This window comes from Diadema antillarum, unplaced genomic scaffold (genome assembly GCF_040938485.1).
Source record: "Diadema antillarum isolate AM-2024a unplaced genomic scaffold, OU_Dant_1.0 seq00001012_RagTag, whole genome shotgun sequence".
Classification (NCBI taxonomy): Eukaryota; Metazoa; Echinodermata; class Echinoidea; order Diadematoida; family Diadematidae; genus Diadema; species Diadema antillarum.
In genome coordinates, this window is record NW_027271848.1 from 187,855 (window position 1) to 212,573 (window position 24,719).

Sequence of the window (24,719 nt, forward strand, 5' to 3'; positions counted from 1 at the left end):
TTTGCTATCGCTTATGCTTATCTATTTTGTGTAATGTTATGTCATCATTTTAAATCACTACACATGTTCCTCTTTGTCCTTTTTGCCTTTGAAATTTTTATTCAATTTGTATATGATTAAATGCAGAATTTAAACAAATAAACAAACAAGCATACAATATTGTTTTCCCCATATTTATTTGTCTGTCTGTCTGTCTGTCTGTCTGTCTGTCTGTCTGCCTGTCTGTCTCTCTGTTAATCTCAAACGCAAAACTTATTTATACAGAACAGCATAATTATGTTTGTCATGTTTGTTGAAAGAATTTATTAATGTAACTTTGTCAGATGTATTGGCAACTCTGACCCCTTATGTACGTATAAGAAAAAGTTGTTGTAGAGTAAAATATAGTATTTGGTAAATTTCAATTTTGTTGTTATATTTTGTATTGTGGTATAGTTTGTAAAACGCATTGAAATTGTTTTCAAGTCTGAAATGCGCCGTATAAGAATTTGCTATTTTTTATTTATTATCCATTTCCTGTCTACCCTTTTTACGAGGGGGGGGGGGGGGGGCAATATCGAATTCGTCGAAACTTTACAAACCTGAATGAAAGAGAAATGCGAAATAACGGATGACGTCAGTTAGTCAATAAGTAACAAACTTGGGACGGAGCCATCTCCACACGGCACTTACATTTTGAGCGAGCAACATTTCTGAACACTCCGAAAAAAAAAAATGTGTCGTCTGGATACAAACGTTTGATTTTCATATATACATTATGCATAGTCTCATTTGACTAATTCCCCTCGTACAATATTGTAAGAGTCAATCGTCGCCAGCTGAATCGCCATCAAATCTTCCGTAGCACATTTGCGGCGACACAAGATTAAGGTTAGCACCTTTTTAGTCGACAAAAGTTCGTTATGTTCTATCGCACCCCCCCCCCCCCCCCCCCCGCTAGCAGTAACTGGTGGAGGAACAGACTGACTTTGGTGTTTGTCGAGTTAGTTGTGACATTTGCATTGAAATTCATGAAACAAAAGTTTATTTTCTGCGATCGGCAACGCAAAGGGCTTAGTTTTATGTATTTATGTTTCGACTTTGTAGTTAAATGCTGTGCTTTCACGTAATCACTGAGTTTATATTCCCGGAGGTTAGTTGAAATAAGGCTACATTGCCTTCGCATTAACCATTTCGCCTTTTTATCAGCCACCTTGTTCTGTCATATATGTTCATGCTGTTGGCACACTTCTATGCATGCATGCTTTATCAATTGAAAATAAATGAATAAACTTATACACAAATACTATGCTCGTGTTCACCTATCCCAGTCCATTTTGACGTGACATTGATCAAAACCTTTTCTTGCTTTTGTTATTATCAACACGGAATCTCGCTTCTTCAATTTTTTTTTTAAGAAGGAATATTTTTGCATATATATCTTTTATTTTTCATTCAGCTAATGTACATATCACGACCTCCCCCCATACAACAAGGTTATTCCCGAATTAAAAATAAAAAGAAGAGTAGCATACAGTAAGCATCACCTTGATCACGTGACCAATTCATTTTTTCAACATCCGATGATTTACCGACCGTCTGGCTGTTAGTGTGCCTTGTGAATCATCTTCTGATGCTGTCAAGAAACTATATAGTGACGTCATTTCACTTTTACTTGAAAATAGAACTTTCCTGAATAACAAATTTCTCGCATCTAACACTAAAATTGAAGGTTATATGCTCAAACGTTATAGCCATCAGATAAAGATGACGCTCTCAGTAAATTGGAATGCTTCGTTATCCCCCCCCCCCCTCCATTTCAAGGTCAATGATGATTTCCCATACCACATTCAAAACATTAACAACCATTGTACAACGTGAGCATGGTGAGGACAAAGAAATCGATGTTCTGTAATACCACTTTTGCAAAGTTTCAAGCACTGTCATTCTATAATACGTTTTATGTGGAGATGTACTCTGCAAGCGAGCCTCGTTCCTGTGTGTGTGTGCGTGTGTGTGTGTGTGTGTGCGCGCGCGCGTTTGCGTGTGTTTGGGCCTTGTGTGTATCTCTATTTGTGCATGTGTGTGCATGTGTTGCATGTGTGTATGTGTGTCTCAGTGTGTGTCTGTGTTGTAGGACACAGTAGGAGGGTCTATCGTAAGACAAGCCGGATGTAGGCTGACAACGCTTACTTCATTTAGAATTCCTGTCCCGTAGATGCGGAGAGCCGCCATCTCCGCTAAACGTGGATCAACAAAATGAAGGCTTCGAGTGTTGTTAGTGTTCGTACTTATGGTGGCGGGAGGGGGAGAGAAGAGTTTGAGTGAGAGAAGAAAAAGTTGAGGAAAATAAGAAGAAGTGCCTCTGACAGTTTCCCTGAAATCAGACCGATGAAATTCTCCCTCTTTACAAAGGTGCGATCAATTCCTATAGATAGTCAGATCTAAATTCACCTTTTACTGCGACTTCACTATTTTGAATGTATCTTATGTAAGATGAATATGTTTGGGCATTTTTTTTTTTTTTGGGGGGGGGAGCTCGTGTGTGTGTGTGTGTGTCACACATCTGTGATAACAGCGAGCTTCAGCTCTGCGACGCGAACGCTAAGACGACGCAGCCTCCCGGTTTGAACAATGGAAACAGCTGCCTTGCGCATGTGCAGAGCACCATTTTTAGCCTATGTAACGTCGTCTTTAGCGTTCGCGTCGCAGATCTAAAACTCGCTAATGGTGAAAATGATACTCGTAGATACAATCTAGTAGAATGCATGAGATGGTGTACATTTAACATTGTTTGTCTCCCTCTACCGTTGCAGGCTGCCATGGATCGAAGGAAGAAGAGAAGTTGCTAGAAGATCTTGTGATCGAGGCTTACGAGTCCAACGTTCGCCCGGTTCGTAACGAGTCCGAGGCATTAACCGTCTACATGGGACTGTCCATATCACAGATCATAGACGTGGTACGTATTGAAGAGTACGCAATGTGCAAGAAATTCCTAGCCTATAGCTGGCCCATAGATATAATATGACATGAAAAGATAGGGGAAAATGCTACGCCGAATGACAGTTATCCGGCGCATGTCTTTCTCTTTCTCATTTCAATCAATATGGTTAATTGTGTTTGTAGCCATTAGTCACTGCTCGCCATGCAGGCCTCCGCTTACCTTGTATGTATCTGTACGTTTTTGATTCTATACTGTAGCACCATTTTCTAAACCTAGTATTTCAAGTTCTTACAATGGCAATATCATGTCATATTATTCTTGTCAGAATAAAATACACCAAACCTAAAGAGATAGTATAGTATGGGAAGAGGTAAAAAATCAGCTTTTAACTTTTTGTGAAATCTTGGAAAGCAATTAATGAAATGCTATGAAGCATACAATTCAAAGAGGAGTTCAAAGTTTATTATTTTTGAAGAAAATTGGCTTTGAAATGGCTGAGATATCCAAAAACAAAGTAAAACAAAGCCATTCTAATAAAAGGTCGGCTCACCTGTTACTAGGACCGCTTTGTTTTGGATATCTCAGCCATTTCAAAACCAATTTTCATCAAATAAACTGGGAATTTTTTTCTAGAATTGCACGTTTTTCATATTTCATTAGAGGTTTTTCATTATCAGAAAAGAAATCATCAAAAAATGCTGAAAACTTGAAGCCCCATCTCAACCGAAACTATACCATCCCTTTAAATCAAATAAAATGAATATCATGTTCAGCAACATACGCAAAATGAGTCTAATGTGATAACTCTGGATAACTTATTATCCAGAGAGCATCCATCTATTATCATGGAATTCTCAGCAAGCTGTTTACCGACGATCTCTGAAATACCGCAGACCGTTTTGTCAGGAAATAACTGCCTCCGAAGGCACCAAGCCGAGGAGAGCTGCTTCATTAATTCCAACTTCAAACCAGCATCCTCCAATCAGGAAAACCGCTCTCCCTCCAAAGCATGGCTCTAAAGACACTCAGAAAGATTGATCAGTGGCTCTCGAGCAAATCCGACTTCAAATCAAGACTGAGTGTTTAAAGAGGATCGAGGACCAGGAGAAGAAAGAAGGGGGTGGGAAACACCAAGAGACCTATGAACAGTTTGAAAAAAAGGGGGAGACGAAATCATGAACAAATACCACTTAGGCACGAACCCTTAATGACTACCAAAGATTTCTGGGAACAAAAACAACGTCAGTGGCGACCTAATGCTTATGAGAAAGGCAGATTTTCCATCCACCATTATGCAGCATTCCTGGGGTGTTTCATTGGACCCCCTCGAGACATCGATCAAAATCTTGCTACAAAAATCACTGTTTCGAAAGATGAAATGACCTGTTTGCCTTCTTCTAGTCATCATGTGTTTCATATAGATAGATTGGTTATGAACAAATACATGGATGGATAGGCAAATAGATATAGATAGAGAGCTATTTTATGATTTCTGATTTGAATAACGGTTCCACAAAACACACAGCCCCGCTGATCAACGAGTGGGGATTGTTCGTGGAGCACACGTGACGTGGATATAGATGTACAGTATAGGCGTACTAGTCATCTTGAACTCCCCGCGAAGGGAGTCGTATAGTACTTTCCCTTGTATTCCTTGGGGATGTTTGTCGTGTGTGGATTTTTTTTTTTATTGCATATATCACTCTTTATTTGAGACCAAAGTGTCCCTCACCGTTCTTTATTACGCTGACATTTCGAATCAATCGCTTGGTGAGAATTTTCGCGCAGTTCAAATGAAACAATATCGTTTGCAGCTGTAATCTACAAAATACTCCTCAACCTATACTTGTGAAAAGGTGACCAACTTCGCGCGCCAAAACTGTGTCCAATAACACTGTCACGATTTCGTTTTCTCTTATTTGTATTGGACTTTGGCCTCTCTCATTCTCTATCCCTCTCTCTCTGTCTCTCTCTCTCTCTCTCTCTCTCTCTGTCTCTCTGGATTTCTTCTACTTATTCTCCTCCTATGACCACTGCTTCAGCCAGTCATGGAATGCATGCAGGATAAGAAGAGCATTACTGCGTCATATTGTTGCTATATCTACATTTTGATAATATAATAGTATTGTCTTTAAATCGTTCTTTATGTACTTCTTTGACTCGGATTTGAGGCTTACTCATGTTTCTTTAATCTGTCATCATCGGTGGGGAAAATGTCACGCTGGTGAGGTTACGTGTGTTAAAGGGATCGCATACTTTAAGTTGAGACCTATAACTTCAGGTTTTTAACTTTTTTGGTGAGATAACGAGAAACTTCTGATGGAATATGAAAGAGCATGTAATCCCAAGAGGGATTCAACGTTTATTTGATGAAAATTGGTCTTGAAATGGCTGAGATATCCAAAACAGATCAATCCTAATAAAAGGTAGGACCCACCCTTTCTTAGGATCTCTTTGTTTTACCTTATTTTGGATGTTTCAGCCATTCCAAAATCGATTTTCATTTAATCAACTTTGAATTCTTCTTAGAATGGTATGTTCTATACTATTTCATAAGCGGTTTCTTGGTATCTCGCAAAAAGTTAAAAGTCCAATCCTTATTTCCACCAATACTATACCATTTAATTTCCTTTAAGATAGCTTCGACTCAGTGCAGTTCCATTATGAATGCATCACGTAAGGTACCCGGACACCTAAGGTACACACTCAAGCATGCATGCGGGAAAGCATGATCAGTATCACAAGGGCTTGTGGACACACTTTCTCAACGTCATTGGCATTCGTAACAACCGTCAACTTGAGGCAATGTTAACAGTGGGACAGATTTATGGGTGACCCGATGCTTTAGACATTGTCGTACGTGTATCCTTCCCCGCCCGCAACCCTGTCGCAGACGGAATGCAGAAGTATCTGCCGCAAAAGAGAGTTGGTAGGACGTGTACGTGTCAGCAAGCATGTTTGCCATCCGCTGTGCGTTCCCGCCTTCGCTCGCACTCTCGCGGTTAACTCTCGAAAGAATCCAAGTGATTACGTTTTGACAGTTTCAATTCACGCGATGTTAATGATGCTGTTTATTTCTTTTTTTTTCTTTCATCTGTAGTCTAAACAATGTGCCTTCGAATAGTCTTCATAAAAGTAAACATTTCGTTCGACCAGACCATGAAGGCACGAAGAGAGGGAACAGCTAGAACTCTTAGAGCTCGAGAGGTGCCATGTTTCATGGTAACCGCCCGCTATTTATCTGTTAAGTGACTGTTATTGACAGGATTGAGACACGGGGATGCTGAGGCATCCTAACTTGATTCCACTCCACCAATCGGGCTAATTAAGATGCTCTTGGCAGCTGCGCGGTATCGTGTTATAAACAAATGCGCGTCATTTTGACAATATTCGATACAATGAACATATACATTACGCGACGAGGACTATCGCGCGCGTACGACACGCAGGCTGGCCGGTTATCTCGCTGTATCATCCTCTGTATAATGTTTGGCCGCGTGTCTCTGATACCGCATCTGTTGGGAGGGATGTGGTTATCATATCAAATAAACAACTGTCTGCCGGGATATTCTTCCCCTTCGGTTAGGTTAGAGCGGATAACTGTCCAAACTAAAGCCGTCTGATCAAAGTAATGCCATTGACATGTCGCCTTCAGTTTTTAAGGATACAAAAACTGAAACAAAGTAAGACACAAAACTAAGTCAACATAAAGTCAGTGAGTTTACTATACGGAGCAAAATTGTCATCTTTTATATTATTTTGTTCAAAGGAATCGGTAGTATCGTCGAATGAGATTTCGTTGTGACGAAATAATAATCTCTCCATTTCCTCTTCCCACCTTCCTTCTGAGGTACCCACATAATTACAAGCATAGTAATTTGATTGGTTACCTCCATTTTTCGCAGAACATGTTAATAAGTGTGCCTGTACAATCAATGTCTCGTCTTGTACTGATCATAGACATGATAGACATGGACATTCTGTGATTTTTACTTCTGTATATCATTCGAATGCATTTCCAATTTCACTAATTACTTTGCTTATTTTGATGAGAAAAAAATGAAATAAAGTTGAATTGAATTAAATTGAATTAAACTGAATTGAATTGAATTGAACTGAATACATTTATATTCTGTTACAACCTCTCTTTTATTTGCGGGTCACTCTTCAACAGTATAGGTAAGGCCGCCCTCTATCCAGACAGTATCACATGGCTCGACGCTCAATCGCAAGCAGCTACTTCTATCGAAATAAAATCGAACAGTTCTTGGAAGCTTCAAGACCATCTGTGATGTCCAAGGAATGAGACCATGACCTAAGTTTGTTTGAAAAGATTTTATTTTCTGCATTTCATATTTTCTTTCAGAATACAAAAATAACAAAGGCAGGTTCAATTACACAAATACAATTCTGAAAATTATTGACATATTACATAGTAAGTCATATTTTGTATATAAAGACAAATGAAACGTTAAATAACATACAAAATGTTTATATGGCCAATAATGACTTGATTCACAGTACAATATATAATATATACATATAATGCAGAGGGCCGCCGTTATAAGCCGTGCTTGAACAGACGGACAGCCAGAGTTAAATTACCATTTTTTATTGTAGTACTTGAACACTAATACGGATGGGCCATGTTAAAATGCGTGTAAATCCAGTTTTATACAATTACTTGGTAAACAGGAGTGGTGCCTGTGAGTGCGTGTGCAGGTGATGAAGCGCGAAAGTGTTGATGGTCAGCACTTCTAAGAAAATGATTGAATATGTTATAATATGGGCGAAGGGTCAAGCAGCAAAGTAAAAGAAAGGGAAAAGGGGGTGGACCAAAATATTGCCTTGTTGTTGAGTATAAGAGGTACATGTTTAATGATTACTGTACCGTATGATATTGTGCCAAGAAATATTTCTTTGTATTTGCCTTAAAGGAATAGAGAGATGTGCACTGTTTTATGTGGAGAGGGAGTGAATTCCAAATATCAGGCCCGTTATGCCGAATTGATTTTTGAGCTAATAGGAGTTTAGGGTTATTCAAATGGAAATCATTACGATGGCGCGTGGGGTAAGCATGGACATCCCTGTTAAGGGAAAATGCGTTGTGGAAGAGTGGGAGTAGATTTTGCGTGTATTTGAACATAAATATTGCTGTTTGAAATTTGTGTATATCGTCAACTTTAAGAACTTTTAGTCTAAGGAATAATGGATCAGTATGTTCTAAATAATGTGAGTTAGTACATATTCTTATTGCCTTTTTCTGTAAAAGAAAAATAACATTTACTTTGGTTTTATTACAGTTTCCCCAGACAACATTACAATAATTAATATACGGTAAGATTAATGCATTGTATAACATAGTGAGTACTTTTTCCGTTACAAAATATTTTAATCTCCGAAGTATTCCAATGACTTTAGATATTAATGTGGTTATATTATCAATGTGGTTATTCCAATTTAAATTGGAGTCAAGGGTTACCCCTAAGAACTTGGTTGATTTTTTTCCAATAATGGGCATACCATCAATAATAATGTTATTAGGCATTATCGGTTGCAAATATGAAGTATTGAAGTTTATGAAACACGTTTTATCTATATTTAGTGATAATTTATTGCATTTAAACCATGTAGAAATTTTTGCAAGCTCAGAATTAAGTATATCCACTAGTGTGTTTAAACAGTTGTGAGAGTAGAAGACACTGGTATCGTCCGCGAATAATACATAGGTGAGAAGGGTTGAGGAATTTATAATATCGTTAATATATATAAGAAAAAGTAGAGGTCCTAAAATGGATCCCTGTGGTACACCGCAAGTAATATATGACTTAAACGAGGTACTTGAATGAAATGCTACGTATTGCTGACGTTGGGATAAATAATCTCGGAACCAGGAAAGAACTATTCCTCTTATGCCATAATTATGTAGCTTTTTTAATAAAATTCCATGGTCTATTGTATCAAAGGCCTTGCTCAGGTCCATAAAAACTCCTATCACGTGCTGTTTGTTCGCAATAGAATCGATAATTTTGTCACAAGTTTGAATGATTGCAAAATCTGTAGAAAAACCTTTTCGAAAACCAAATTGGTTAGGATTTAAAATGTGGTTATCAACTAGAAACTTATACAAACGTTCATGTGCAATCTTTTCAAGGATTTTGGAAATGACGGGCAATAATGAAATTGGACGATAATTCTTTATTTGGGACGCATCATCTTTTTTGTGAATAGGGATTACTTTCGCAATCTTTAAAGAATTTGGGAAGATCCCAGTAGATAATGATAAGTTACAGATATGTACTATGGGGGTTACTAAAAAATATATTATTTGTTTTAGTAAGTGCATACTTAATCCATCGTGGCCACATGATCTACTCGACTTAAAAGATCGAACAATATTCAGTATTTCATTTTCATTCGTGGGAGTAAAAAATAAAGAATTATTATTACTTTCAGGAAGGTAATCTGTAAAATTTCCAGCGTTTGGAAGTATTGTTGAGGCGAGATTGGGGCCTATGTTGGTAAAGAACTTATTAAAACAATTTGCAATGATTTCAGGGTCGTTAACATCTTGGTCATTTTCGGAAATAACGGTCGGGAGTTCTTTCTTTTTATTCTTAATAAGGTCATTGATAGTTCGCCACAGTTTGGTTTTACTGTCCTTATTTGATTCTAATATGTCTGAATAATATCGCTTTCGAGATGCCCGGATTAATGTGGTTAATGTATTTCGATATGTTCTGTATTTTGCTTTGTTCTGTGGTGTTGGTTTACGTAAGGACATTTTATATAAGCGATTACGGGTGAGTATAGAACGCATTAGCCCTTTGGTAATCCATGGTTGTTTTATTTTTGCACGATTGTTCTTATTAACTAAGGGAATACGATTATTATAATAATAAAGAAATTTATACAAAAACATTTCGTAGGATAGATTCGCGTCATTGACCGAAGTCACATCTTGCCATTGTTCGCGTGATAAATCAGATATTAATGAATTAATATTTTCGTGAGATTCTTTTCTTCGCGTTCTATAGCATTTTTGTTTTGGTTGAACGTTTCCAATCTGCTCGTGAATGGTAAATATGGGAAGATGATCAGATATATCTGAATAAAGTATGCCATTAGTATAATTTTTATCAATAATATTAGAGAAAATGTTGTCGATTAAAGTCTCAGTTGACGTGGTGTTACAGATTCTCGTAGGCTTATTAATGTGGGCTCAAATGACCACAAGAAGCCCTTTATTATGTATGGCCTATTTAGCAGAAGGTCAGTTTATACGGGGGGGGGGGGGGGGAGTCGATCGTAATAACTACGATGGATAAGGAAAGCAAAGCGGAACGAAAATTTTGTCAGCTGATCAGAAGTTTCGTCTATGAATAGACGGAAAACATCAAGGTATCGATATCAAGACGTGTGTTTGCTGGAAAGCCCAATGGATCGTAATCAAATCGCCATAAATCGAATGTTGTATCCACTGTAAGCAGAAGCAGAATCTAAAACTTGTCGATTCATGCCAGAATCGCACAGCTAGCGATATATTTTTTTTTCAATGCCTTCATTCCAGCAAGGGGGAAAATCTGTATTCCATTGAATATGCACCAGCAAGACCGAGTTGCTTTGGTTTTTGGCGCGACCGCATGATTGAACGCAAAAGTTATTTCATCATGATCGAAGAGAAAATGAAAGGACAAAAAAAGAGGGAAGTCTCCGTGGAACCTGTCGCGCTCGAAATGATTTCCGGCGCGATCGCGGCTACAATGATGCGGCTCCTGCCAGACCAACTTTCAGTTCGAGTTTGATAACCTATTGATTCAGCCTGGATCAACAAGGGGCCGGGCGTCATCAGCGGCGGAACGGTCGGAAGGCACTGAGCGCCGACCCCGTGGGGGCGGCCCCAATCGCCACACCTGCTCGGCTCGCGGCACGGAGCGTCGGCGAGAGTTCGCCTCGATTCAGCGACGTGCAGAGATCGATATTACCTTATTACAGGGCCGCGAATCAGGTCATGTAATTACGCTAGATGCTAGCAGACATCACACTACCAAGCGACTGTGCATGTGTGTGGGAAGTTTGCTGTTTCCATTACGTTTGGTATTCAGACTCAGGAATCTGGGGTTTTAAAGGGGAAACCCCTTTAAATTACGGTTGTTGTTTTAGCCACTCCACGCAGATTCATCTAATTTCTAAATCAATCTCTAGCACAATAATCACATAATCGCATGAGATATATAAAAGAAAAGAAGAAAGTCGGTTGACTCACATCAACATTTTGGAATAGTTGCTAATTGCCCCTACGACTGCTGTTACCTATACAAACAAAGAACGCGCACTGCCTGGCTAAGCCGAGGTGTTTTACCAGATTTCAGTGTTTACTGTAATCAAGCGAATCCTCAGTTCATGATTTTGTGATGATAACATAACTTAAACTACTCATTTATCAATGAATTCTTGCAATCAGTCTTTTAAGCTGTCGGAAGGAATCTTAATATCGTAGTTTTATATTTCAGAGTCAGTCTGAAGTCCTTTAAATACATCAATTCAAAACGCGATTTTCCTCTGACACTTAAGGTTTCTTTAGCATGGATTTAGATTGGGAAAAAATGGCGTAGTCCTTCTCGGTTTCAGTATAGCCAGTTAAGGCAATGACTGCAGGGCTAAGAACTAAGCAATGAAAGCTCCTCTGTCTTTTAAGTAACTTGCACAAGTTCCCCCCCCCCCTCTCAAAAAAAAATAGCACGTTGTCACAATTTCTTGGCAAGGGAAACGACTGACCGAGAGAGAATCAAACCTTCATGATGATAGAAAAGGGGAAAATGAGTACGTTAATACTCAAACATTATGACTACTAAAGAAGTTTCGAGAAGATCATGTATCCGTATAGTTTTAGAGGCACTGTTTATCACCGTGGTTCTTCGATTTCGGAATAACGAAACTTATTTTATTTTCAAATCAACGAATCTTCCAAATAACAATTTTCCCCATTATTCGGATAAACAAGCGCTCGTAATGATAACGAATCTTATCTACTTTTCGGATTGACGAACATTCAGATTGTTACAGTATGAACCGAATTATTGTGTACAGTATGAACCAAATTAACCAACATTTATCTTATAGGTACATGTACACAGAATTTGTGTGTTCCGGAGTAACCAACCTTTCGTAATTACGAACATCACCCTTTTTTCATAATCAAAAGTAATCAGAACCATGTAGGGGGCCTACCTCAAATGTTTTGAAGTTTAAGTATTCCTAAACAGTTAAAGGGATGGTATAGTTTTGGTTGAGATGGGGATTCAGATTGAACTTTCTGGGAAATAATTAGAGGCAAACTACATAAAGAAATAATAAAGATGCTAAGAGGCTTTGAAAAACAACAACCATATATATATCTATACTGTATATTATATAAAATGATGCGACCCACCTTTTAGAATCCGTGTGCTTGCTTCGGATTTGTTGGATATCAAATAAACTTTTAATTCCTCTTGGAATGGTATGCTCTTTTATATTCCACATAAGTGGTTTGTAAATATCTCGCAAAAAGTTAAGACATAAATCCCCATCTCAAGCAAAACTATACCATCCCTTTAAAGTCAGATGACTCGTGTTATGATCAAAGGAAGAAGGCAATCTTCCAAGACACTGCATTGCGGCGGGGCTGTGCTCTACTACTCGCCATTGCTCACTATCCCATTACTGGCCACTTCAAAACGTCTTGATTTCAAGATCCTGAAAGTGCGTAACGCTGGAGATGTTTTCCATCTATTCATAGCCGCCATTTTTCATTCCACTGTCTCTTCCAAAGCCATCGTACTACCCAAAAAGACAGTATAAACTGACCCTCTTGTAAAAAAAGGCCATGCGTATTATCTTAAGGGCCTCTTATGGTCATTTGAGTCCACTTCCGTTATGACCTCATTCCTTGGACTTCACAAACTGGTCTTGAGCATAAAATTAAAGTGTGAAGAGGGTATTCTGTTGTGTTGTGATGTCTCGTTGCCAAATCCATCGGACGTGCGTTTGTCATGGACACATCGAGGCAAATCAGTTGCTTGTCGCTTGTCTGTTTAGAACAGGATACGTTATTTATCGGAAGGTTTAGATCACACAGAGTTGGATCTGACAAACTGTGAGACAGAAATTGTTAAATACTCACACTCTTTGCGTTGTACATAGGCTAAAGACAATAGTGTATCCACCAGCCATATTGTTTTTTTTTTTTAAGATTGATGTTCTGTGGAATTGATAGTACAATGTAGGCCCATTTTTGATGCACTGTTTTGACATCAATGTTAGTTTCATAATGACTCTCTAAATGTTGGTTTTAAGCACTTTAAAAACACGCAGCATCCATATACTCCCTAGTTAATAATCTTAATTCAATTGAATTGATTCGGGGTTTTTTTGTGGCCAATAAGGGAGATTGATGCTTGTACACAAGCAAAACCGACCGACCGACAGATCGACGGAGGGCGGGGAGTTAAAAGCTCAGTCGGTAGCGCGTCTGCCTCACGATCCTAAGGACCCCGGTTCAATTCGCGGGTCGCACTGGGCAATGTTGTGTGTAATCATACCGTCCCCTCTAGTAAGAGGCAAAAACGCTCTGTCCCTCGGAAAGATCTTAAAATGGAGGTCTCGTGAGAGAGAGAGTCACAACTCATGCACGTAAAAGATCCCGCCTCATTTATTCATCGCAAAGAGCAGGGTGTTTAACCCGGTGAAGTGATCCCGCCTCACATCCAACTGGACCCCATGGAAGACCAGCATATTGCAGCTGAATATGGGCTATCCAGCCATCTTCTCAGATGGAAATGAAACAAACCGACAAACAACGAAGATACAATAAAGTGCTTTGCCTAGGGGTACAAGCACTGCAGCCAGGGGGCTTGAACCAGGGACCTCATGATTGACAGCCCATATAGTCATATCCACTGAGCCAAACCAGCTACTCGTGATCCTCCTCTGACAGGTTTGTCTGACATTTGCATTTGGCTATTCTGCGAACACGCATCGGGAATAGAGTGTCTAAAGAAACAATGGATCACGTGACCACGTCTCTCTCTTTTTCTTATAGGGAGACTGAGGCAATGTTACGTTTACAAAGCCACTTGCTCCGACAGGTCAGATTACACACACACACACACACACACACACACACACACGCACAGAGAGACACACACACTGGCAAGCTTTCTCTCTGTGACGTGTCCCGTTCCTTGCGACACCTTCCTGGGGGGAAATATTGGATTGTGCTGTCTGGAAGGAAACACGAGTGCCAGGTATTCGGTTGCTAACAATCTATACTCGCTGACGCACAAAATGCGAGTCCTTCTTCTCAACAAACTTTCTCTTTGCGACTAGTGCATGCAACGAGGAGCCACGGCATCTCGTCCATCTGTTGACTCGCCTGCTAATATTAAGGACAAATTCGGCCGCCGCTATCTCAACGGAAGGTGACGATAATCAAACATTCACAGCTTGGTGAAAGGAATGAGTGAATGTTCTGAACCAGCACGGAGGTGGGAAGCGAATATGCCGAAAGAAATTCGAAATGTTTGCACACCATTTATCCTTCAGTGATTGCTTTTTTTTTTTAATATGAGGACATGAATCACTTCAATAACAATCACGCAATGATGAAATGGATATCATTTATAAGACAAGAAAAAAAATGAGAGGATTCATGCAGACTTATAGAAAGCTTGGATTACGTTGCCGGTATTGCTCTCATTCACTGATTCTGGGGATATTGTAAAAGCATTTGGGCTAACGAATTAAGTGCCCATAAGCATTATGAAACTTTTATATAAAAAAAAAAATGTCGCGCAATAACACCGAATGTGCCGTCATAAACGTTTTGATAACATTTAGCATAACTAGGTCAGGCTTCAGTTTCAGTCTCTCCTGCGTGCTTGGCAAGTAGGCCATAATATAACTAAAAGTTCATTTCGACCGTATTGAATATTACTGCAAAGGGAAGCTTTTCTTGTTACTATAACCATTTTTTTTTTTTTTGGTCTTAGTTCCAGTACAATGTTTGTCAACCTTTCGCAAAGCTGTCGTTGGTGACGCTATGCCATCAAACTTGACAACGAACGAGCACTGATCTTCCGTATTGCTGCATATAACATGCCTGCAGGCATGTTATATGCAGCAATACGGAAGATCAGTGCGTTGTACTAAAATTTGCATGCTCCTACTTATTTCGTAGAACTGCATAATTGATGATCTCGTATAAAATACAGTTAATGTGCTTTTGAATATCGCTTATTTTCTACCTGGTATAAATTGTAATCATCTTATACCTTGTTTTAAGTTCGTTTCATGGTAAAGATACGTTTTAATATTTCAGAATCGTATATATAGTAATACAAGTTTTATAATCACGATAATCGTCTGTTGAGAATGAGAAGGGCGTTAAGTTGTCTCGAACACTATGGGTTTTGTGACAACTTAACCCATAGTCAACCGACGTAATATTCTCTGCTGCAGCCTCAAATGATATAATTCCAAATTAAGCCACATACAGTAATTGTATTCTTTGTGTTTGTGTGTTTTCACGTATTTTGAGAGGAACTTTTTAAAAAAACCTGATCCTCGAAGATCCTAGAATTTGACTCTCTTATTCAAGATCATTATCTGCTATAGATGGATTCTATTACTATTACGTTTGCATAGGCGGCAACCTGAGCAACTTCATGCGCAGAAACCCTTCACCGATTCTCGATTCTTTGGGTGTCATACATATACGTTAATGCAGGTAAAGCCTTTTCAACTTTAGATGTGAACATACTCTGCCTAGTACGGAGTTATCACAGACCAAACTTCTTGGCTTCAGCGAAGGTGATCCAAAGACGGAAAGAGAGGTGGAGAATTGGGAAGAACGGGAAAACTCGCTCTCTTTCCCTCTCTCCCAATATACAGCATTTGGAGGATTCGATACAAGACAACCCAATATCGCTTTTCAATAGAGGAGGCGCCTTGGCGGAATTAATCTCCGTTGCGTTCGCTTGGTTAGAGCGCCAAACGTGTACAATTAGAAGAGCGGACTCGTCGGTATTATAATCAGCATAAACAAATTAGAGCCCAGTTCGACACAAAAATAGCCCCGCGCCTGCGTGGCAAGGTTCGATCCGCGCGTGTTGTTTCAGCCGACACTTCCCGGGGGTGAACACAAGATTGCCCCGTAATCACTCTCCCGCGACCCACTGTAACTTGTTTTCTTTGCAAGCCAAGGGACTGTCATTCCTCCTATTTAACACGCCCGCCCTCATTTCATTCTCGTCGAAGGAAAATACCGTTCTTATGGTGGAAAAGGCGAGAATTGCACGCACACATGATCTACGGTACAGGATATATAAGTTTTCACGCACGTAAAATCAATATATATTTTAGGGTCGTATACATGTAGTATTGAACGTGAACGGGTACTGTGAATATTCATGACAAGTTGCTCATTGACATCGTAACTATGAAGTTATATGAGCAAACGTGAGAATAAGGTACCTTTAACATGTTTTAGAATTTTCTGATAACATATAGCTGTTGTAACTACCTGTGTGTTATAAGAAATACGAATTTACGAATATACGAATATAAATTTTATACTTTAAATCCTTTAGGCTTGTCTTCTTGGAGGTTTAAGGTAATCTCAATGTTTAACAAAAGGAATCGAGATTGTCGTCATCAAACTTACGTTTGTTTGTTAATTAATCAACCAACTAATTTTGGTCTTTATTCTGTCTGTGCAATTTAATCTATGAGAGCAGTTGCCAGAAAGTGTAGGAAAACATTAAATACGACTGTAAACCTTAATCTATACAAGAACAAGGCGAGTCATATGAGTCGTCAAGTAATTTAAATTACGACGAGAAATACGGAAACGCGAACACGTAAGCATCTCTCCATCACAGTCCATAGATTTGAGCAGTTAAAGGAGACCTCCGGTTGATTTTCAGACTTTTACATTTCAACAACTATAAATTAGTTATACCGAGAATATACACAGTTTCAGAATTTATATTGATTCGGAGGAGGAATAAGAATGTTTTCAAAATTCATAACAAATTGCAATGAACAAGAATGATGACATGGCAGCCTCACCATAAGAATACATGAGTTGGAGCTCAAGGAAGCATGCAGAACAAAAGAAGAAGGCATGCATAGATTCTACACAGGTGAACTTGTCAAGCAAGCAGTATATTGTAATGGACTACACTGCTACAGTTCTGAAATAATGTGAGGCTCTTATGTCTTCAACACATGTTCAATGTAATTTCTGTAAGATTTTTCAGAGTATTGGTTTCTTTGTTCAAGGACCACAACAAATTCCACAAATCTGTACATGGATCTGTCGATTTATGTACTCCACGATATGAAATATACATATGATACGAAAATCGTCTGGAATGCCCCTCCAACGACTATGAAAACTTGACGATTCCACGACCGGTACCAGGATTAAACTTTGTGAAGATATCCGTGCACCGTACTATAAACATCACTAAGGGTCCAGATATAGAAATGGCAGAAGTTAAACAAGTTAAAATTCAAGTTTCACTCCATTTTCCAGTTGACTGAAAGGTGTATGTGGAACATTTAGGATAAACAAACAGAATGGTAGTATAAAGTTCCCTCAATTGGGCTTCGATTAAGAAAATGTTGACATTTCGATAGAACGCAATAATGTCAATCGCATATTGCAAAGTAGAGTAGGTGATGATGTTATCAATTTATGAAACATGTCTCTCATGAACCTTTACACAATTCTCCACTTTTTTTCAATGGAGTCGAGAAGAACAAATATTATATCTTCATCAGACATTATGCAGAATTGTAATAATTCATTGTTGATGGCTTACTGGACTGGTTGGATGTAAGGCTTGGAATTGTTGAATTGTTGTCAAAGCACGATAGAGTGATTTTAGGCAGGGAAGTTTTGAGATGAGACGTTATCACTTCATCAAATTTAATTTGCTTATTGTTAGCGATGGAATCATTTTCATCGAAATATAATTATGTAAAACTTCCAAGTATTTCCCTTTGTTTCGGTCGGATCTGAATAAACTTGTAATATTGATTGAGTTATTTTACTTCATCAAGGACAACTTGATACAGGATAGTCTTTCCACTTCAATCCTGTCGTATGTAGAAAGATAATGTGGCGTAGTTTTATAATAAAATTGAGGTTCATAATCATCGTGGAGATAAGGCAACGTGATAAAACGGATAAGATATGAGTCCCCGAAGAACATGTAAAAAACCATAAAACTGACTATTCGTGATCGCGCATATATTCCGAGGTTGAATTGGCCCAATCAAAATTCGTTGTTGTTGTTTTGTCTTTTTTATGTGTAGGACGAAAGAAATCAAGTAATGACGACCAGTCTATGGCAGAGACAGGTGAGTGTTCGACTATACAGTATGTCCAAAAAAAAATATGACAATCGGATTTTTAGTCTTATAACTACCAATATGATTAAACTGTCTAAATGGTACTTCTGGGTTATAAAGTATTCTCTTACCTATATTTTGAAGAAAACCCCATTCAATTTGGTTAAGTGGTCACAGAGAAAAGAATTATCGTAATAAACTATGTCATGGGTCTGATTCTTCTAAGTTTAGCACTTGGATGCTCTTACATCTAACCTGCAGTCATGCAGGCTGGCCTGTTAATGTTACCACTTTCATTGAGATATCCCATCCATTCAGTGAGACATGTATTGTTCCTTCACGATAACACTCAAACTTGGAAAAAGGGTAATTTGTCATTGTTGTCTTTAAAGTTCATGTGCTCTGTCATGCATGGAAAGAAGAAGAGTTCCTCTTTCCTCACAACCAACATTGCACTCTCCAGAGCTGACAATTATGAAACGGTAGCCCTCCAAAGTTGGATTACCTTTTTTATACGCTCTGTATATCTTTCTGTGTGATATTCTCTCGTGTCTGTTGTCAATGTGCTGCACAGAGATGGACAGACTACCGTCTCGAGTGGAATCCGGCCGATTACGGAAACATCACTACCTTTCACATTCCCATATACCTACTATGGAGGCCGGACATTGTCCTGTATAACAAGTAAGCTTGCATGTCATCAATGGCGTCATCTGTGCCAGCTCTATTTCGCGTAGAACTTTAAAGGGAATATACATAGATTATGTCATTAACGCACAGCTTTCTACCATTGGTTCGTGAAAGAAAACATCATGAGAAACATATTCTGGTCAACAATATAGCTACCACATTACTTTCTCTCTAAAGGTTATCGTATAATGCTAGGTCATCACAGACAAAAACAAAATGTGTAACGTGATCGATTTTTTAATTGGAATTTTCAAAGTAATAGAATAGGTATAGTATTTTGTATAGATTATTGGAACATCACATCTTGCCCTCATTTTATTCGCAGATGGCTAAGTAATTTGTATTACCTTTCGGCAAATGTTTTGTAACTTTTTTTACATCTCTAACTTTGATGGCATTAGTAACACTCTGTTCTTCTGATTCGATCTACTCGATTAATTGAATCAAATTTAATCATGATGCATTAATCATTGGACAAGGTCTTTTAAAGTTGGTGTGTGGCCTCTTGGTCCAGTTGCCGTGATAATCTTGGAGAAAATGATAACAGAAATATGTTTTCGAGAAGAGGAGTGATTACATACAGTAGATGGGGCTTCTATGAGTGAAACAAAATTGTATCATTGTTGTTATTCTTTTAAAACTATTATTGCAATTAAGATCATAATGAGAATGATTACAATATAGTAAATGACGATTACACTAATAATAATGATAATAATAATTATTATTATTGATGTTATCATTATTATTATCATTATCATGACCATTATAATTATCATTATTGTCATGACTATTATTGATATTTCTACACCTATATGACTATTACTATTGCCGTCCTATTACATGTATTACTAATACTATGTTGCTCTTACTTTTGCTGTTACTATTACTCTTACTGTTACTATTTTTGCCACATTCAGCGTCGGGGGTGACTACACCACAGATAAGCTGACCATGACACAGGTGTATCCAAACGGCACAGTGGACTGGTTCCCACCGGCCGTCTACCGTAGCTCCTGCCTCATCCACATCAACAACTTTCCCTTTGACGAGCAGAGCTGCCCGCTCAAGTTCGGCTCCTGGACCCACGACTACAGCAAGATCGACCTGCAGCCCATCTCGGCCTACGTCGGACTCGAGCGTTACTGGGAGAACCAAGAGTGGGACATTGTGGAGACGCCCATTGAGCGGCACAAGCTGCAATACGCGTGCTGCGACAACTACATCTACGTCGACCTTACCTTCCAGTTTGTGCTGCACCGGAAGTCACTCTTCTACATCGTGACCTTTGTACTCCCCTGTATCATGATCACCTTCCTCACCATCTTCGTCTTCTACGTCCCGTCCAATTGCGGAGAAAAGGTGAGAGGTTGGAACTCCCACTGGAACCGGAAAGGCCACTGGCAGAGTGTAGACTGATTCACACTGAACTTGACTTACATTTTCATTTGTTAAATCAGAAAAGTGTTTAGGGTCACACGGGCTTCCAATATAAAGTGTAGCAAAACAATTACAGTAGCTGTTGTCGTTCGCGTTAACATCATAAACTTTCGGGCGTTTTGCAAGTGGTTGGGATTGATCGACTCTCAAGAATTAGGATTATTTTTGTCCTTTTTCTGTTTTGCTTTGTTTCACTGGCATTTAGCCCGAGTCATCGAATACAACCGACTGAGATGTATCGAATGGGAATGCCGCGAAAAAGAGACGTTACCGATGTATCACTTCACCCCTTAACATGGCCTTATGACACCTTTCAAATCCATCTACAATAATGGCTAGTTGATGTATTAACGATTATTAGGTACATGTCACATCCATAAATTTTGTGTTAGAGCTGCAATTTCATTGAACTCATCTACTGATAGCATTGTGTTTGTATCTTTTCCCATCTTTTTTAGTTAAACCTGTGCTCATATACTCCCTTTGCCATGTTTGCTCTTTCCAGGTGACTCTCTGCATTTCCATTCTCCTGGCCCTCATCGTGTTCCTACTCCTGATCGCCGAGATGATTCCCACGACGTCCGGCTCGATCCCGCTCATCGGCGTCTACCTCCTCTTCTCCATGGCAATGGTCAGCGTCTCGATCACCGTTACGGTTATCATCATCAACCTGTTCCATCGGTCAGCCATGACGCACACCATGCCAGCCTGGGTGCGGACAATCTTCATCGAGCTGCTGCCGCCGTACCTCAACATGAAGCGGCCGGACAACTACAAGCTTTTCTACCCGACACCGGACCAACAGGAAGTCGAAAACAGCAACAACGTCCAGCTGACTAGAATGGTTGGGGGTTAAAAACAGAACCATATCCTTTGCCCCCCCCCCCCCCATATTCTATTTCATAAAGGGGCTGTACTGGTTGCATGAGGTGATGATTCAGGCTTGTAACATTTTTTTTGGGTGAGATAATGAGAAATCTCTTATGAAATATGAAAGAGCTTGTAATTTCAAAGAGGATTCAACGTTTATTTGATGAAAATTGGCCATGAAATGGATGAGATATCCCCCCCCCCCCCAAAAAAAAAAAGCGATCCTAATAAAGTTGACAGACCACGACTTTGATTAGGATCTCTTTGGTTTACCTTGTTTTTAGATATCTCAGTAATTTCAAAACCGATTTTCATCATATAAACTTTTGATTCCTCTTAGAATTGCATGCTCTTTAACATCTCGTATAGAGTGGTTTCTAAATATCTCGCCAAACGTTACAAGCTGAATCCTCACCTCAACCAGTACTGTACAGTCCCTATAAGTTTTGTTATGAAATAAGACTATTCTAACAGATTCTCATCAGCTATTTTGCTTCGAATCACATAGTGCAATTATGTTAAACATGAGGATCAAGTTAAAAGTTACACCATGGCCCTATCAAGAATCAGGGGCAGTTCGTAGGCCCAAATTGAGGACACTTGTCTGTGATTCAATCTGTCGATTGATTTGAATCGCTCACTACTATATCACTCTTGCATTATTCTTTCCTCTCTTTTTTCTCATTGCCCAACGAAGATGTACGGACGAAACTCGGACGCAGACAGGCAATGCTTCAACCGCCACCCATACCTCCGAGGCGTGATACAGCGAGGCGGCTGCATGACGACGGGACCCGACGGCCTCCCGACCATCCACAACCTGAGCGTTGACGGAGAGTGGCCCACGCACGAGACGGAGGAGGAGATGTTGATGGACGCCAACGTCGACCTCAAGCGCATCCGCGACAACGGGAAGACTCCGCCGAGACTGAAGGAGGGGCTGGAATTCATTAATTACATCGTAGAGAGGACCAAAGATGAGGACAAGGACCGAAAAGTACGCAGAACAAAAGATTTCAATCAATCACACATCGAAAGATCATCGATTTGATGTATACATTATAATTTTTGAAACAAATGCATATCTCTGTTAGTTACAGGTCTACATGTCATTTTTTAACCAACATAATAATTGAAAATATGGAAATATAGAAAGTTTTTTATGTTTTCGGAAATCAGTGGCAAAGACTTCAACAACATTTGCAAATTAGATAAGGAGATTATGTCGTCACCATATCTCAACATACCCATGTGCTTGTACATTAAAGCTGTAATAAACGTGCAGTTTTTGGTATATCAATTAAAAGTAGATAATATACCATTGAAGATTACCTCAGGTTTTTTTAACTTTGCAGTGATTTGAAGAAAAAGGGCTTTAATAGTCCTGTTGGGATTTCTTGGAGGTGGAAGGATGCTAACCAGAGAGGCATGCTTGTAGGAAATGATATGCATGCTCCTGTGGTCCGGAACTATGAATGAGTGTGGACGATAACAGGGAACTGTGAGCACACATGAGTGGATATCAATTGGCATGTTTTGGTTTGTTTGTATAATTTTTGGCAATGACATCTAAATAATCATTCTGACAGAAAGACATATCCTTGCCTTATTTAAGAATGACTGGTAAATATTACATGGCATTCAAATGCCGTTGTACTGATCATACTGAAAACTGATTCGTGCATCTCTCTCGCAGATCCAGGCAGAATGGCACTACGTTGCCATGGTGATAGACCGTCTCTTTCTATGGGTGTACATCTTCATCGTCACGATTGGCAGCATGTGCATCTTCCTGTCCTCCCCGTTGCTATGGGAGACTGATGATGCCCACGTCCCTGTGCCGAGAGAGAAAGCCATCCACGTCAATAGGACGGATTATCTTATGTCTATGTGAGTATATATATATATATATATATATATATATATATATATATACAGTTTGTATGTATATAAATCATATATATGGAACACACACACACACACACACACACACATATATATATATATATATATATATATATATATATATATATATATATAAGTATATTACACATATATATGTTTATATAGGTTTACATGTAAGATGTCTATAAATAAACCCTTCAAAAAAAGTTTGGAAATCTGAGTTTGATCAATCATTTCTCATTTTCCTTAGAAATGATTCATTTGTGCTTAGTACCACAGAAAGATTTTTATGGAAAGAAACATGTATGCGTTCAACCCAACAGATAAACACACACAGACACACACACACACACACACACACACACACACACACACACACACACACGATCATGACTCAAACCATTAAACGCTCATCTCACAGAACCTCGCCACATCACCCGTAACAAAGACATAAAGAGGTGAAATGGCATGGTCTTGATTTTATTGGAATTTCATCTTTATTTTGTCTTCATTTTGTCGTTATTTTGTGTTTACTTTATGTTTACTTTGTCTTTATATTGTCAATGTTGTCAATGAACATGATCGGGGCTCAGCATCTGGTGGACGAGCCAAGTGCTTGCACCACTGCCAGGCACCATGTCCTCATGCTGTTGATTGGCGTCAACCAGTATCTGACGGAGTCCTGCCTATGTCGTTGCATTTGTGACCCTCTTCCCAACAGCTCGACCAAGTTGATCCCAAAAATGTTCTATGGGGTTGAGGTCGGGGCTGCATGCAGGCCAGTCCATTTCTAATGATGCCCCCCCCCCTCTCTCTCTCTCTCTCTCTCTCTCTGGAGAAAGTTGCGCACATGTCTCGCTGTATGTGGTTTTGCATTGTCATCTTTTTGAAGCATCTCAGCTTAAATTTGCCCTATGGCAATTTTTTTTTTTGAACATTGCTTACAAGTGGCATGATGTACAACCATAAAACTTGATGAGCTATCAAAATTGCCTGGCATGCCACCACTGAAAACATGGATGTGAAGTTAAGATGTCTATCGAAATTTGCCTTCATGGCTGACCAGTTGAAAACAAAAGACATAACACAAAAGAACATGTTCTTTATGTACTCTTCACAATCATTCTCATTCATAAGGACAGTTCTTGTTCATTTTGCAACTTTTCAATACAGACCTTATCAGACACTTTTGAGTACAGTTCTTTACTTGATAGCGTAATCATAATGAGTAGGATATCATTTTAAAGGAAATTTAATACTCTTTCCATTCATATCAAGCATGTATTGTAAAGTGCTTACAAACTGGAAAAATTTTCAACTGAAGTCAGATTTCCAAACTTTTTGAAGGGTTTATATATGTACACATTATGAACATAATATTTCATCTTATGTCATATCGTTTCATATCATAACACATCACATAATCATAAATTATACTATTTCATATCATATCAAACTGAGATATGATGTTTCTGCTGCTATCATTACT

The 24,719-nt window shown here is 39.0% G+C and overlaps 1 protein-coding gene across 1 annotated transcript in view; it reads left to right on the forward strand.

Moving 5' to 3' along the window:
• LOC139742656 (neuronal acetylcholine receptor subunit alpha-3-like) overlaps positions 1 to 23,219 on the forward strand; it is a 78,989-nt gene extending 55,770 nt beyond the window's left edge. Inside the window, exons 2-8 of the mRNA XM_071653184.1 lie at positions 2,796 to 2,938; positions 18,290 to 18,334; positions 18,900 to 19,009; positions 19,936 to 20,377; positions 20,961 to 21,299; positions 22,023 to 22,322; positions 23,022 to 23,219. Coding sequence (XP_071509285.1) covers positions 2,796 to 2,938; positions 18,290 to 18,334; positions 18,900 to 19,009; positions 19,936 to 20,377; positions 20,961 to 21,299; positions 22,023 to 22,322; positions 23,022 to 23,219 — 1,577 coding nt within the window. The remainder of the gene's footprint in view (positions 1 to 2,795; positions 2,939 to 18,289; positions 18,335 to 18,899; positions 19,010 to 19,935; positions 20,378 to 20,960; positions 21,300 to 22,022; positions 22,323 to 23,021) is intronic.
• The last annotated feature ends 1,500 nt before the right edge of the window (positions 23,220 to 24,719 follow it).